A 17,291-nucleotide genomic window follows, 5' to 3' on the forward strand; every position below is an offset into this window, starting at 1 on the left:
CCAGCACTCCCTCAACAGCGGACTTGTTTAGGACACATACTGCTCCTGCTGCAGTAGCTGGAGTTGAAAACCCCTGCTCTCTCCAGCAGCTGACATCTCAAGATGTCATACCCAGGAGCTGGCACCAGTTTTTCACTTACACAGGTCACACCAGTAGCTGGTATTTAGTCCTTGCAGCACATATATGCTCATGGGACATAGAGCAAGATTACTCAGAGAGATAATTAAGAAAATATTTAATATGAAGATATAAGAAGGTAGGACAAACTGTAATGATCAGGTGCAGCCAGGCAAGTGTACTGACTGGCCCTCTTTTGTACTCCTTCCTGTCTATTGCCATCTTTGTTCCTCCCTGCTCCTCTCCCCCTGCTCATCCCTCCCTTTTTTATACAGCTCTTAACTATCGCTGCACCCCTCTGATTCTGGGCTTCCCCAGGTTTATAGTCTTACCAGTTGGAAAGTCCAGACTGATCTTCCTGGGGGTGATGCTTGTGGTTTCTTGATAGCCCATTGGTTAGTGTGAGTGGTGAGCTTTGGGTTTGTTGTTTTTTTTTATGGTCTCTATGTTTGTTTTTTCAGGTGGGTGTCTCTGTATATTTTGGTTTGAGTTTCCCCTTTTCCCCTTGGTTTTCCAACTGATAAGGTCCCTGATCAGATAACCTTGCTGGAATAAACACTCTCACACTCCCACATCCCCTCATCAGTTACTGTGACTGACCTGGTTTGGTACTCATCACCACCTCCCTCATTTGCTGCTCAGGTTCGTGTCTCCCTATGTTCCTGTTTTATGGCTTCCTCCCTTTCTTATTATCCCTTGTTGCATTGAAAGAAGTCCTTGACCAGAAACTCTTAAAGGAGCAGACACTTTCCTCCCACGTACCCTTACAACCTGTGTGAGCATTAAGGAAACTGCCATCTGCCAGGCAGGCTAATTAGGATTCCATGGAAATTATGCTGGGATTAGCATTAAAAGATGTTTTCCCAAAGCTAAAACAGAGGTGTATGAAATCTTAGTATTTCCCTTAAGGCAAACGTTGTCTTAGCAAAGTCCACTTCAACAATTCCCTTTCAATGGGTAGTGTTAGTATCATGCTGAATGTTTTCTTACCACTCTCTGGCATTCTTTCATTTGCCTGTATATGGCTGCTGCCTTTGCCACTTCCCTGAATTGCAGGGAAGGCTGTCTGGTATACAGCTTGTTTCCTTGTACAATGAAACCAGTTCTATACCTGGAACTCAAGACACACTACCATAGACAAGCAGCTGCAGTTTTAAAGAGCTTAAATAGCAGACTGCAAATATCAGGATGGCACTTTTATTATCTGAAGTCACACTTTAAATGTGTGACCTTTGTGTATGTATATGTATGTGTGTGTATATATATATATATATATATATATATATATATATATATACTGAGCAGGAACACCTGTGAACAGACCATCTGAATTCATGGTGACTCAGGAAGGGCCACACATAGCTAGCTGTCTGGAAGAAGCACACTCATTACAAGAATTCAGTACATTCCATAAGGAACTACTTAACACTTATGTTACCATAAGACACTTAAATTCATTATAACTTAGCATTTATTAAGAACTAATTGCTCTTGCTAATCATATTGACTGGCTAAAGTCCCAGATTGACAGTACTTCTCATCAAACATCAAAGATCACATACAAGGCATGAAAAAATTCTGTAATGGATACAAAAGAGCCCTTTGCAGCAGGAGACAAAGAAAATTATATTGAGATAGATATCTCAAAGTCCATGCTATGGATTTAAAACAAGGATATCTGTTCATCATATTGATTTATATGTGACACCTCATAAATGGAGGGTAAACTTTTTTTTCTTTTTCTTTTTTATAGTAAATGGTTGCCTTCAATTACAAAGTGCTGCAGAGCCTGGTAAAAGAATGTTTGGAGTGCTGAGCTGCACTGAAGTAGTTTAGTATTGCCAGAAAAGAGCCCTTGTGCGTTTTTTATTGATCTTTAAAAAAGTGTATGCAGTAAGTGATGAAAGGCCTTTTCTTTGTGTGCTAATGGTTCTCATACAGTTAGAAGACAGAGATGCAGGCATCTCCTATTTCTACAGTCTGATTACAGTCATTCTTGATAGACTTTTCCCAATGATTTGTATGCTATGGTGAGATTTTTTATTCTCCTTTTCTGCCTTTCTAACAGATTAAGGGCATTTGTGTGTTTGACAAGATATCAGCATTCAGCTTCTTGAGCTTTCAGTTGATATAGGAACTTACTAAGTAAGAAAAAATACACTGTGTGTGCAGGATTTGGAGGCAGCACCCTACCCCCAGGGAGTGAGACTCTGTTCATCCTCTCACTACAAAACCCATAAGCACATCCCTGGTGAGCTGTCACTGACTTTTCAATGTTTTCTTTTTATTTTTTGATTATTTTATTCCTTTTTATTGGTTTGTTTTTGTTTTTTTTTTGTTTTTTTTTTTTCAGTTTGACTTTCATCTTGTCCCATTTCTGCTCTGTTGAGGTTTAGCAGTTGATGAACCTACATACTATTTCTCAGCAAATTGAAAAAGTGGGTTTTGCGTGAAGAGGTAGTCAGTGCCGATTTCATTGGAAAAGGGTAAAATAGGATGAATTTGGGGAGGTTCTGTGCCTTTCCCCCTTGTCCAGTTTATTTAGTAAGACTTCTGTGTTATCTCTGCTGTGGCCATGTGACTAGCACTGCATTTCTCCTTTCCCCTCCTCTCCCACCCTGAGTGTTTGCTATTCTTCAGTAACAGCCCAGCTCTTCATTTTGTAGTTCCCACTTTGATGTACCTTCATACTGAAGCAAGAAAAACCTGAAAAGCTGCCTGCCCCAAAGGGATAGCAACTGTGAAGCTGTGAATAATAATAATAAAAATATACTGTATTTTGTGTATTTTTAATTGATTAATACACACAAATACATTTTAGGTACATGAAGTCAAGCTGTATATAGTATTTAGATGAGTTGGGTTAGCTGGAGATCAAGTAGTGCATTTAATTTGATCCCAACTGCTTACAATGTGTTTTAACCTCAGACTTTGAGGGGAAGATAATATTGTCCTGTCTGTAATTCCTTTACTTAAAAATTTTGCTCTACCCACTCCTGTATGTCCCCAACAAAATCATTTGCTTCCATCGTCTCTATTTAATTTGTAAACATCTGATTTCAGGAAAATGTCTGAAGTTCCTGGAGTCATTGCTAACGCTGACATTGAACCAAAATCTATACATCGTGCCAAGAAATGGTCGGGTGATGTAGAGAACTTATACAGATTCCAGCAAGCTGGATACAGAGATGAGATTGAGTATAAACAAGTGAAACAAGTAGATACGGTAAGATTTAGAACTTTGCAAGGGTTATTTCTTTAAAATTCTGTCTCAATTAAATGATTAAATAAAGATGGAGGTGCTGAGTCTTTCCTGTCATTTAGGATTCCATTCATTCCTTTCATTCCTATCTTTTCTGATGCATTTTTTTCTCCAAGGTTTGACTTAAATTCTTGAGCTACTATTTGCTGTGTAGAATAACTTATGTCACAGAAGTGAAACAGAAACATTGAGTGGCCTGTGCTTTTGTTCCCCTTCTCTTATGAATTTGGAAGCATTATCAATTTCTCTGAACAGATGTAGCTGCTATCTAAAAGAATAATTCAGTTTTGAGAAAAGGAGTGTAACAAAGTGAGTTATCTGTGAAGTTTCCCCATAACTCTGCCAGTAGAGCCAACAGGAAGCTCACTTGCTGTCCAGGGAGTCAGTCCTGTGCCATTGCTACCCACTGCAGTTTTACAGTTGCATTGTGTGGTAGCATAATCAGACTTTGTGCACACTCAAAACTTGGCTGCTATTGAAACCATCCACAAAAGAAATATTTGATGCCAACTGTAGTAAAGGGAGCTGTGACACAAGCTTTTATCAATGGAGAACATCAGTGCTCTGCTCACTACATTTGGTGACAATTCTCCCTAGCACTTCAAATGAACTAATGGATAATGGCTACTATAGATATTCAGTGGCTACTTGAGATTTAAAATAGCAACCAAGAGCTTAATATGGCAAGCAACATATTTTCTCTATTGGAGCTCTGGAATTTATCTTCCAAAGCAGCATATGTAGTATGAAAAATCCACTTTTAGGAGACCTTAAAGTCACTAACATGTTACTCCTTATCCAGTTAACTGAAAACACAGCAAAAAATTGATGTGCATAATAAGATGCAGTTCTTTATTTGATTGTGGGCTGGGATACCACTGTAAAGGCTGTGGTGTAAATTCCCTTAACTGTGCAAAAGGAAATACTGTAATTAGTGTGGTAGTATCAGTCTGTTTGAAGTTTATGGCAGGTCATAACCATAGACAATTAAACCTTGATGAAAGTTAAAGAACACCACTTAGCCAGTGTAAAATGAGCATGCATGCTGCTCAAAATTGCCAGGATCTGGTAGTTCTTCTCTTTCAATTTATGCATCTTGAAATGTCTTTGTTTACTCCACATTATGTTTCCATAATGCAGGTGTTACTAATGGTGCAATTATAATATAGATGGAATTAATATTGAGGCTGTTACATTTAGGTGGAGAATGCAAATAGCTTGGCTATATGCCTAAAGTAATAAGGTTAAGTGTTGAAACTACCACTTCTAGCACTCTACAATTAGAGAATGCTCTAGGATGACATCCTCTCATCAACTCTGCCTGGAAGAGAGATAAGATTCTCATTACCTGATTTTTAAGGTTCAATTGGACCAGAAATAGTCATAGGTGTTCAAGCTGCAGACAGCTACTCAGCTGTTGAATGAACAAGCCTGTTGAATGCTCACGCCTTAAAGTTTCACACTGTGGAACACTGAAGAGCACCAGGATGGTTCTGGTTTCCTGCAGGACTGATCCTTCCATCTGTGAGACTAAGATACATATCACTCATTTTATTTGTATAAAACTGCTAAGGAAAAGCACATTTTTCATGGTCAGAAGGATCCCAAAGGAACCATTAAGTGTTTTCAGTCTTCCAGACGTGGAATCTTTCAGCCTCTCCGGTTACTGAATAACTGAATAGTACCAATGTTTTATTCCTAAAGGAGGTATTTTAAAAGCTTTGACTAGTATACTTATTTAAATTACTCTTATCAAATATTCTTAGATCCTTATTTCTAGACATTTCTGAGCATATAATTCTTGATCATATAATTCTTAATCATATAATTCTGATCTATAATTCTATAATTCAGACCAGAAAACTAGTTTTGACATCTTGTTCTTCATCATCTTTTTAAAGTTAAGCAAATGAATAGCAAAGTAGTGGTTAGATGCAAATGGAATTATACCCTGTATCCCTTGCAATATAATCCACAAACATTTAATGTGAGCACGTTCTGGTGAATGTGTACCCTTTTCATTCTATTCTTAGGTAGAGTACTGGCCAGAAACTGGATTTGTTAAGAAACTTCAGAGAAGGGACAATACATTCTATTACTACAATAAGCAAAGAGAATGCGAAGACAAAGAAGTCAACAAAGTGAAAGTTTATGTGTATTAGTTTTGGGTTTGTTCTGATTTGCTTGTAGTTTTTGTGATAAATCTGCTTGTTAGAATCAGAAAGTGAATGAGATTAAACAATCTGATTTACCTGAAGTGTTGGTGTCATTCTTAGGTAGAAGAGGGAATACTGGAAATGCAGGAAAGGCTGGAACTTTAGACATAGGAATTTCATATTTTTTCCTGCTATAACCAAGTCTTCTTATCCCTCTTTTTTTCTAGTTGCAAATATTTTGACATAAAGGTAAAAAGCTGGTAAATGAGCATCATATATTTGGTTTAACTGCGTGTAAAGTCCATTTTAAGTCCAGGCACCAATCTTCATTCAAAACAACATAATCTTACTGACAGTGGCTAATGTCAGCCATAGTCTCTTGGTATAGATGAGGGTTATGAGACTAGAAAGGACTGAAGCAAAGCCCAAATGCTAATTGAAGTTCCCTTGGAGAATAGGAATAACAAGGAAAGAGATTAGTGAAGGACACCAGACAATCAAGCAGCAAGGACCAGGGATGAGCTGCTGATTTAAGAACTGGCTATTGTGATAGAAACAGTCACAACGAAGATGTCTTTTCGAGCAATAGGTAAGGGATCCCCAAAGTATTTTTGTCATGTGAAAGTGCTAATTACTGGAGGAGGAAATATTGACATGGTAGCTATACATTTTGGGGGGGGGGGGATTTACAGATGGTGGGAGCAGTGGGATCAGACAGTGTAAAACTGCAAGGAGAACATGAAATCCATAGTGTGTAATATATAAGGTTAGGTAACGTACACAGATGGTATGTGGAGAATTCATCTCGTTTAACTTCAAAGTCACATTGTGAACATCTACACCTCATCTTGTCTTTTGGAAAACTTTTTTTTCTGAATGGGGAAACACTGGCTCTGCTGGGCACAATTAATTTCTTCATTTCTTCTAAATGTGGGTATGTAACATTTGCTTTGGAAACATTGCAGTGACATTAGCCCTGCAGAAGCTGTCTATGTGCGTGCTACACTGAGACAGTGAACACAACGTACCCTACTTACTTTCACTCCTTAGGGTCAAAACTCTGGGTAACTGACCATCAGCACAGTAGTATGGGTGCAGTATTCAAAACATCTCATTGGTAATATGTGAGCATGATCTAGTCACTTTATTTAGACTGCCTGGAAAGTCTTCACTTAAATTTGTTTGAGCTCTGTTAGAGGAATGACTGAAAAGTACTCAGAAGCAACTGTGAAGCTTTTTTTTTATTCCAGGCAGGTTTTAATGGCATATAAATAGTGACTGCAATGACAGAAATAAAACATTGCTTCAGTAAATGTCACATTACATTTTCATGATGATTTCTTATTTGGATTGCTCTTGAGGTGCTTTTTAAGAGAGGACTTTTTGCATACTTTGCCCATTAAATAGAGGGAACAGAACAATTGTTGGGATAACCCATCTATTTTTTCACTTTTAGAGAGCAGATTGTACTTTGTTAACTTCATAGATTCCTAAGAAAGAAACCTTACAGTGGGCATGAAAAAACGCCTTTAAGAAATTCGCAAGAATGGATGTGTTTTATACCCAACTCAATTGTATTGACAGAAATCACAGCTGTTGACACACACACAGTAACTGAGCAGGTTAGGTACAGCCATTTTCTCAGTCTGTAGAAAAGACATAGTTGCTCATTCAAGAACAGGAATTAAAACTGCAGGTAACTTGTTTACAGCTTAACTTTCTTTTACAGGAAGACTTTAAAATCCTGAAACAAATGTAAAAGATTAGTCTGGGCTTCCCTCATTTCACCTGACTGCATCTCAGTGATTCTGCAATACTGCTGGATAATTTCTCTCTTGTATTATGTTTTAAAACAATAAGTCTACATTTCATAAAGCCCATGGAGATTTCATTTCAAAGCGGCAGCATGGAAATCCATGTTCCACTTCAGAAATGCTGATTCTCTGTGAGTTGGCAGATTCTTCTCACTTTAAGAGAGTGAATTACCTAGATTTTATTATTCGTATTTTTCAGCATTGTCACTGTCCTAAAAGCTTGAATCTGACTGTAACATTTAAAAGATTAATGGAGTGAAAAGGAAAAAAAAGCATCATGATTAGCGCTGGAGACCTGTTTACAGACACAGTCTTTGTCAGGACTAATGCTGTATTCTGGAGTTCACTCACTTTATTAGCAAAACAGCAGGTTTTGTATAGGCAGTCACAGTTTTGGTCTGGAATTGTCCATTGACATTCAGTTTATATCCGTATTTCACTCCAGTTCATGCTATATTTCAGGTTACTTAAAACCACTCCCTTTTTCTAAAGACTGCAACTGTGTAATGGCTTTAGCTACAAAGCCAAAGAGGTTCCTCTCTTTAAAGAGAAACAGGTACAGGGGTTCTTGCCCGAGTTCAAGCTTGTTTGCGATCCCAAGATAAAATTAATGAAGTATAAGGGTGTTTGCTTGAGTTAATTCTTAGAATCACAGAGTGGTTTGGGTTGGATCTACTTATTCTAATTTCACTTAATGCCTTTGTAAAAGACAAGAATAAATGCTTTCTGTGTCAGTTGAAGCTCATAAAAGGAGGTAAAACAAACTTTTCCGAGACCTACTTTTCAGGCTTTGTGTTTGACAGCCCCAAGTGAAATGGCAAGGCTGCAACCTCTCTGAATTCACCACCTTACACTGTGGGAATAAAGGCCGCTTTAGTGTGTTCTAGGCAGATTTTCCACGTTTTCTGCCTTAACTCAAATTCATTATGGAGCAGTGTTTTCTGTAAGTGATAACTGTAGCTATCTGATTGTTTTGCAGCCACACAGATAGTTCAAGCATTTTAATTTTCACTGTGGTACCTCAGTTGTCTCTCCAACTCTGCAGACAGTTGGACCTCAGCCCTTTGGTTGGTTCACAAACACAGTGTCCTTGTTTTAAGGTGTTGAAAATGATTGAATGGCTTCAGACTCCCTAAAGACAATTTTCTAACTCACAAGTTCTTGGTGCCACTGTTCTCATGGTGTCTGATACAAGTGAAGTCTGACTGAAAACAGCTCAAGTGGAGTTGCCTTATGGTCTCTGCAGGATCTCTCATGTTAGCCCAGTCCCACTGGGTTTATATTTATTTGTAGGAGCTGCTTTCCTAGTATCCTGCCTGTGCTGCGCACCTCTTGACAAGCTGTAATTGCTTAGTAAAACACATTTTCTTTCTTGTTGCAGTTGAGAATTTGCATTTACCTCAAGTCTGAAGCACAGCGTGCTCTCGAGCAGCGCTTGTGAGGGTGACTGGTGAATGTCTGCTGTCAGGAGAGTTCCAGGTTGGCACCAAAAAAACCCTGCAGTGTAACTTTGAAAAAACATCACCATTTGTATGGATATGCTGTTCAGCCAGTGTTTTACGTGTCTCAATGCTGGGATTGTCCGACGCCCTGTACCCAGCTTTGGCTCAGACTTTGAGTCTTCTGCTCACCAGCTAGTGCAGCTTGATGTTTCCTAGCACATTGCATACACATGGGACTACATTCACTAAGGAAATACAGACACAGCCCAGTTGTTGTGGGTGCTGGCACTTACACCCTCAGATAGGCATATACATCACCATCCCTCTAGTGATGGCACACAGACCTGCAGTCCCTATCACGCATGGCCTCTTCTTCAGGCTCACAGGATAGATAGATGACACTGAAGAGGTAGCTCAGAGTGGGGTTTAGCAAGAAGACAGCCCAGACTTGCAGGTGAACATCCTGCCTGACAGCCTGCTCATTTATATTTCAGCCCTCCAACCTTCCTCCTAGCTGTCTGCCCATACTCCTTCCACCCTGGTCCTTCTCCTAAACATCCCATTGTAAATTTTACTCAGTCCCCTAAGATCCTCACACTTCATATTCACACTAATTATGTTCTTATGAGCTACAAAATCCAGGCTGACCCTCTCCAAGGCCAGAGTAGTTCTTTTAATGGCCCATCACTCAGTGCCTGAGGAGCTCTGGCCTCTGGTGTTCTCTTTCATCACCTGCTCATTGATGTTTGAGTGTCTCTGTGTTTAATTTAGTGGTTTCCTCATTACTTGTTATTTTTATGATATTGGGTAATCCTCAACCAAATAACTTTCTGAACCAGATGCTCTCATATCTCACATGTTCCTGTGCCACCCTCCCTGAGGCAGGCACCGTGGCTTCAGTGTGAAGGATGATGCTGTGTGGAGGCACCTACACAGCAGGATCTCTGCAGTGCTGCTGCACCAAGTGTCCAGGCAGTTCTAAGGACATGGAGACAGAGGGAAAGGAATGCCTAAAAACAGGAATAGGAGGGGGATGGGGGAAAAAGGGTGCAAGTTCAGGGGAGGATAAGTGTATGTAAGAAGTCAGCCACAAATGCACCAACATTTTGCCAGTGATCTGGTACCCGCAGAAGCTTCCTCCCTTGCTGGCAGTGGCTCAGCTCTTGCTGGCTGGAGAAGCAGCACATGCTGCAGATGCTCATCCTGCCTTGGCAGGAACACCCGAATGCCTCAGCCAAGGGGAAGGTGTCCTGCTCGGGTGGGTAAGCTGTGTGGGTTTGCAAGAGGGATGGAGCAGATAGAAGGAGGACTGGACCTGGGGCAGGTTGTTTGCCCAGGGTGTGCAAAGGATGTGAGCTGTGCTGAAATGTAAAGGGGAGCACCCTTGTGCCAAATACATGTTTTTGAGGAACAGCCAGTGCTGGGATGTGAGTAGGGAAAGGCCAGCACATGGGCTGTGAGTGCTAGGAGCCAGGATGCTGTGCATGGAGAGATGGGCTGGAGCCAGGCATGTTTGATGTAGGGATGTGTTGTGCAGTGTTTCTGGAGGAAAGGACCTGCAGATCTGCCTCCTTCCATGGCTCTGCTCTCCAGAAGCTACTACAGAGAGCAGAACTCTTCCTCTATAGCCCTATTCTGCACCTGCAGTAGGAAGAGCTTCCAGCTCCCATCCTAACCTCCCTGAGGGATCCATCTTCATCTTGTTCAGCAGGAAGTTGAGTTGCAGCCCAGGGGATCCCTGCTTTTTCTCCATCAACTCCTGAAAAAGGAGCAGGTCTGTGTACCAAGGGCTGAAAGTCACTCGTGTGAGGAGACGCTAATTAAAAACATGAAATATCTCTGTGGTACCCTATCCCTTACAGCTTTGGTCTCAACCAGTGAGGAAGATACACTTAGAGCAATGAAGACAGAAATTTATTTTGAATGTCATTGGATTAATATTTTGTCAGAGCTGTATTTCAACACAGAAGAAAAATATATGTATTTGAAGGATGAGTTCAGAAGAGGTGTTTAGATAAGATATTCATTGGATATTGCAAGCAGATTATTGAGAATGCAAGTCAAGAGAAATAGAAGAAGTCTAAAAGCTTAAGTATGCTGCAGACAGCAAGAAGACATTAAAATGCTGTTGAGGATCTAAGTTTAGGAACAGCTTAATTTTACCATTTGTATCTATCAGATAGGAAAAATCCCACAGCAAATGTTCGTAATTCCTTATTTACTATATCAGAGCACAGCAGCAGGATCCATCTACAGATGAACTCATTCACCATCTGTAACTGAGGAGGATGTGCGGCATCACCTACTAAACTGCAAACACTTTCAGTTCAGAAGCCTGGCATCATGTACACTCCCAGTCTTTAGAGCCATAGCTCAGGACCCAGTACTGGCTGGTGATACTAGACTGGATAAGCAGCCTCTAATCAGGGATAAATTAATGAAGTGGTTACATGGGGACTCTTCCAATAAGGAAAGGTTATTGGAAGTATTTTCCTCTGTGCACAGCTGACCAGATGCATCTTGTCTGATATGAACTATGATCAGCAAGCCACAAGAAAGAGGAAGAAATAGGCATTATGGAGGTTTTGTTTCTGAAACACCTCATATTTTCCTCCCTGAGGACCAGCACAGTTCCTCACCACTATCATCAGTCTCAACCCATAGTTACCTAACTATGAGCAGTGTCTGTTGCTGTGAGGTCCCATCTCTGGTGGGAAGCAGCTCTCTCCCTCAGATCCATGAAATGTGTAAAATTCCATAAAATACCAGCTCTGCTGTGCAAACAGGATTAAATTCCTATATTAGCTCACTCAGAGGCTGTACATGTGCAGGTCTTGCATTGCACAGCCCACGGTAAGGAGAAGGCTTGTGGCTGCTAACAGTGCCAGCTGGAAACAGCACAGGCGGCAGCAGGCTGGGTTTTGTGCAGGTGTTTTAGTCACCCTGAGGCTAACCACCAATTAATGCAGCCTGTGCCTTAGGGATCTGAGCTTTGGGAAGGAAGCCTCCTTCTCCTGGATGCACTTTGGGAAACACAAAAGTCACACAGACCCTTGCTGTGGTGGGATCGCCTCTCCTGGCACAGCAATGCATACTTGCTACAGACAGGGAATGTCTTTCACATCACCTCTCTGCAGAGATCATCACAAAGCGCCTTGTTTCAACGATGTGGCTGTGCCAAGGTGACCGTATGTGCATAGTGAAGAAGGAGATTTTTCTTTCCTGTTCATCCCACTGTGGAAAGCTTTAATGACAAGATAGAAAATGTGCAAAATCAGGAGGTGGTACTGCTGCTCTATGCCCTTTTGGCTTTAAACAGGAGAGGGGAGATTGAGATGAGCTCTTAGGCAGAAGTTCTTCCCTGTGAGGGTGCTGAGGCACTGGCACCGGGTGCCCATAGAAGCTGTGGCTGCCCCATCCCTGGCAGTGTTCAAGGCCAGGGCTTGGAGCAACCTGCTCTAGTGGAAGGTGTGACTGCCCATGGCAGGGGTTGGAACTGGATGAGCTTTAAGGTCCCTTCAACCCCAACCAGTCTGGGATGCTATGATTCTATCACTGTTTTTTTTCCTCTTGAAAATACAGCCACAAACCAGATTTCCGTGTGATGTTAGTGCCGCCCCCCCCCCCCACCACCCCCAGTTGACAGGGGATGCTGTTCACAGATACAGGAGGGGAGAGGCTGGTTTCACTGCTCAGGCTCCAAACAGAAGCCACCGGTGTCAGTTCGAGTGTCTCTGCTCTGCTCTGCTCTTCGAAGAGGCCTTCTGAAGCAGGCCCACAGGTGCTGCCCCCTTACAGGCTGTCTCCAACCCGAAAGAAGAGCTGCATGTTGGTAAATCGCTTATATGCATATCAGAAGGGAAATTTTCACAATATATGTATATACATATAGATATAAATTAAGCATTTATCTAATTTAAGAGATATTTTCCCTAAACCAAAAAATCTTGAAGATGTTTTTCTCTAAATCTTCTGCTATCAAACACTGACTCTTTCAGGTGAGATTTTGGGATGATGGAGCAGATGAGAAAGCTTCAGTGATACATGAAATAATGTAAAAGAGAGAGAACCCACAAAAGAATGGTTAGGGTCGGATCCTCCTGAAACTCAGACTGCAGGAAAACCCAAAGGAAAGCGAATACTGTAGTGAGTAATTCAGGCAGCACATCCCTGGCTGAGTGTTTCAGCTTCCTCATTTGTTCAGTCTCTCCCATGATCCCCAAGAGCTGACCATCAATGTGAACACAGTAAAACAAAATGGTTCTGCAGCACCATTTAGAGCCATCTGCCTTGTATTTCCTAACACGGAGGGCTGAGGCTCGCACTGAATCTGTGAGCTCCTGCCTCCCTCTGCTGACAGCATCCCACAAACCTCCCCTTGACTGCAAGTGATAAAAGGCTGGGATTGCTTTTCCTGTTCCTAATGTTCCTCCGCATGTCCCCAGCAATGAACAGAGCATCCCTGGAGCTGGTGGATATGTGCTGCCCACATCAGACTCAGCCCTGTGGTGTCGCATTGTCCCACATGGCATCTGCCCCTCAGGTCCCACGGGAGCTCTCCATTAACACCAAAGTGATCCAGAAATCCTTGTTTAAGGGAAAACCTCCAAAAGCTGGAAGGCAGAGCCTTAAAGATGGTTGCTATAAGTTGAGAGAAGCAAGCAAGGGCCTCTGGCTGGCTCCCTACATGGCAGCTGGTGAGCGGCAGACTATTTTTGCTGAATTTTGATTTTTTTACATGTGTTTCAGTTTGAACATGTCTGTAACACGTGGCACAGCCTTCAAATCATCCTTAGAGACAGCTACTAAGTAAAACTGACCATGGGAGCTGTGAAACATGAAGGGTTTAGGTTTCTCTTCTCTTTTCACATGCAATTTTCAGGAACCCCGTGTACTTGCAGCAGAGCACATCCCCTTTGCACATGCAAAGGCAAGAAAAGTCCAGTGTCAGCTTTGCAGGATTAAACTGGAATAAATCATGGCTCTTCCTCTGGGATGGAGGCACAATGCTGGAAGTCCTCGAGCTGGTTTCCCTGTCATGGTCTGCAAGAGCCAGGTGACCCTTCCTATAGAGGGAGACAAACACAACTCTTGTGGGACAGCAGAGCGGGATCTCAGTGTCATGAACATCCACTTTTTCCTCTCCCAGGGCATTTCCTTGGGTTGGGGGCTGACAGAGATGAGTTTAAAGTCCATTGTCGTGCAGAAGGTTTGTTAACCAGGACTTGCCAACCAGGTGAAAACAGTTCCTGGGTCCTCCAGGAATTCTGGCTTTCTTTGAAAGCCAAATCGCATCCTTTCATAATAAAACATGCCAAATAGAACAGCCAAAGGGCCATTGCGGTGGTAACTGGAGGCTGATTTAATGGTGCAAAACCCAATTACCACCCTGTAATCACTAACGGCTCTGTTGGGAAGCTGAAACCACCACAGGGAAGGAGACAAGAGAGTGGTGGCTGCTGGAGCTGTGACCAGGATAAACAGCAACAGAAAGCCAGTGCTAACAAAGAGTTACAGGATACATTGGTGCATTGGGGAACAGGCGATCACTTGAAACAACACAGAGCATCAGCAAGCTGGATTGATGAGGAGCTGAAGACAGCGTTGCCTGCACAGATGAGTTACAGACTCCACCTTGGGCCTCCTACAGCCAGCTGATGGGGGATGGAGGCAGCAGCATCAGTTGCAATGATGTATAATTAGCTTTGGGATGTGTTACAGTTCTCATGTATGTGCTGAATTGAATCCTTGCCCAGAGAACCCTCATGATGGCCTTTAGGATAAATAAACTACCAGACAGGAGAGAGTTTTTTTATGAGTCTGTGGTGCTGGTGTTCTGAAAAGGCTCCAAAGCTCTCTGCAATTTATGGGCCAGATGCACTTCTTGGAAGCAATGCCAGGACTGTTTCTCAAAGCTGGAGCTCAGCTTGTAAACCTTGGAACTGCTCTCAGAGCTGTGACAAATGTGAAGCGCCATAAACAAGAACAAGGGAAAAGCACATTGTGTCCACCCTGAGCAGAACAAACCTCTGCAATGCACACACGAGATTCATGTGATTTCCTCTATTAAAAAGCAGGTCAGCTTTTATTTCAAACTTGATTTCACTGAAGATCTATATACTTCAAATTACAGAGGGAAGTGAGCCAGTGTTATGGGGCATCAACACTGTGGAAGTCATGGATGCACTTGTTTTGAACTGGGCATCAGCAGCTTGTCTTTATGCTCAGACAATAAAACTTGATTCAATTTTTGCATCACCAAGCAAATGGAGCACATGTCCTTTCAACTGTCCAATTCCACAGGGTAGTAAAGAGGGAAGGGAGGATCCCCAAAGCAAGCACACCAAATGCACCCTATTCAACGGATGGAGTAGGATCTGCTGTCAAACTGATTTATCCCTGAGTTTGTGCTTGTGTAAAGAGGGCTTCAGGCTGAGAAGGAAGTTTAGTTTCCAATTCCAATCCCCTTTCCCTACTTTATGCTATTTTTCACAAGTCAAAGAAACTCCATCTTTAAAGCAATGGGATTTTCTGCTCCCCACAACTCTGCCTGGAAGGATGTCCTAGAGCTGCTTCTACTGAAACCCCCCAGTCTGAACACCACACTGCAAGTGCATCCTTCACAGGCATTTGCTCTTGTGCCAACATAACCCAGTAGCTTAAACATTTACCTCCCTCTCTGCCATTTACTCCTCCCTGTGCTGCATGTAAAAACCACAGCGTCCCTTTTGCAGGGCTAACCAAGCCAAGCTTTTCAGTCCTCCCCTGGAAGACAGGCCCTTGTGCCTAGCACTGAGTTCCTCCCAATGCCTGTTTCAGAACAAAACAGCCGCTCCTGAGCTTGAGTGGCCAAATGGATGAACCCATTCCAGGTGGGATCTCACTGGTACCTGTTGCCATGGCAGAAATCACTCCCTCATAACATCATAGAATGGTTTTGGTTGAAGGGACCTTAAAGCTCATCCAGTTCCAATCCCCTGCCACAGGCAGGGACACCTTCCACTAGAGCAGGTTGCTCCAAGCCCCTGTGTCAAACCTGGCCTTGAACACTGCCAGGGATGGGGCAGCCACAGCTTCTCTGGGCACCCTGTGCCAGCGCCTCAGCACCCTCACAGGGAAGAATTTCTTCCCCATGTCCAATCAAACCCTCTTTCACTTTAAAACCGTTGCCCCTTGCCCTGTTACTACAGTTGGCAAGTAAGGAGTAAGGAGGGGAGTAGTTGGAAGGGAGGTTTAGTAAGTTTGCATCCTAAAGAGGTTGAGTCAAGCACAACCCTCCCGCCTTGGCCAGAAATGTGAAAGGAATCTTGAAATGCCCTAAACAAGAGAGAAATGATTTTGTCTCATGGAACCCTCCTCCTGTAAACTGTGTTTCTCAGTGCCACCAGCTGACACCTTCACCTCATCTGTTAACTGTTTATTGATGCCGCTTATGTCCACATAAGAGTTTGCGTTTTTCACCACAGTTCATATGTGTTTTGGATTTGTTCTCAATGACGGGTAATTAGTGAACAGATGTTGGAAGAACACTGTGTCCCTGTCACACAGAGCTGTACCTCCAAGCATAGACACAGTCACAACGTGAGGAGCTCCCACAACCACTCCCTTCCAATGCCTCATCACATCACTGACCCTCAGCCTTTAATCCCATCAGAGCCAGGGGCTGCTCACGAATAAACCAGTGCTGAATCACGAGTGCGCAAGCACCCATAAGGTCTCTATGTGTCAAGAGCACTTGGCTGTCAGGAAGCCACATGGGATTTATGCTCCTGAGTGGCTCAAGATGACATGGAGAGCCTCTCCACTGAACCCTGAGACCCTCCAAACCAAACACTGAGCATGGGAGCAAATGCTGGAGCGGCACCGGGGGACTTTGTGACTTCCCACCCGGTCCTTCAGCTCAGGATGGAGTCAAGCTCTTGAGGATCTTCCAGCATTGCTCCAGTTTAATACCTTCTACCACTGAAGTCAAAGTGGCACTTTGGTCTTCCAAGTGTGTTGACTGCCAGGGGATGAGTGGGGATGGAGTACACAGGATGTGCCCTGAGGCCAAGCACCTAAACCACTTCACATTCAAACCACTGAGAGGTTTTGTAAGGACAAGTGACTGTGTGGCCAGGATGGGAGTTCCATCCTGCCATGGGCAGAGCCCCATGGGGACCTGGGTGACAGGGGCAGCTGTATCTCAAAACAGGACAACTGTGGATACCTGTGACTGGTTTTCTCCTTTCCGGTCATTTTACCTGCAGGTCCAGCTTCTGCATCTTTTATACCCAGCAGGAAGGAAACCTCGCTGGTTGTGCCTACTGAATTACACTGATGTGCCAGGCTGGACGGGGCTTGGAGCAACCTGCTCCAGTGGAAGGTGTCCTTGTCCGTGGCAGAGGGCTTGGAACTAGATGAGCTTTAAGGCCCCTTTCAACCCAAACCAGGCTGGGATTCCATTTCATCTTCTGAACAAGGAGCACCCTGCAGAGAGGTGTGAGTTAGGTGAGGACA

The 17,291-nt window shown here is 43.0% G+C and overlaps 1 protein-coding gene across 1 annotated transcript; it reads left to right on the forward strand.

The window, feature by feature from the left end:
- Window positions 1–3,181: 3,181 nt before the first annotated feature.
- Window positions 3,182–5,637, forward strand: MEIG1 (meiosis/spermiogenesis associated 1). The gene is made up of 2 exons (XM_061467258.1): window positions 3,182–3,344; window positions 5,414–5,637. The coding sequence occupies exons 1-2, from the start codon at window positions 3,186–3,188 to the stop codon at window positions 5,540–5,542; spliced, it is 288 nt and encodes a 95-aa protein (XP_061323242.1). The 5' UTR covers window positions 3,182–3,185; the 3' UTR covers window positions 5,543–5,637.
- The last annotated feature ends 11,654 nt before the right edge of the window (window positions 5,638–17,291 follow it).

The sequence above is a fragment of the Pezoporus flaviventris genome, unplaced genomic scaffold (assembly GCF_033815535.1).
Source record: "Pezoporus flaviventris isolate CSIRO_AGI_PZ_B2104156 unplaced genomic scaffold, CSIRO_AGI_Pfla_v1 ptg000045l, whole genome shotgun sequence".
Lineage (NCBI taxonomy): Eukaryota > Metazoa > Chordata > Aves > Psittaciformes > Psittacidae > Pezoporus > Pezoporus flaviventris.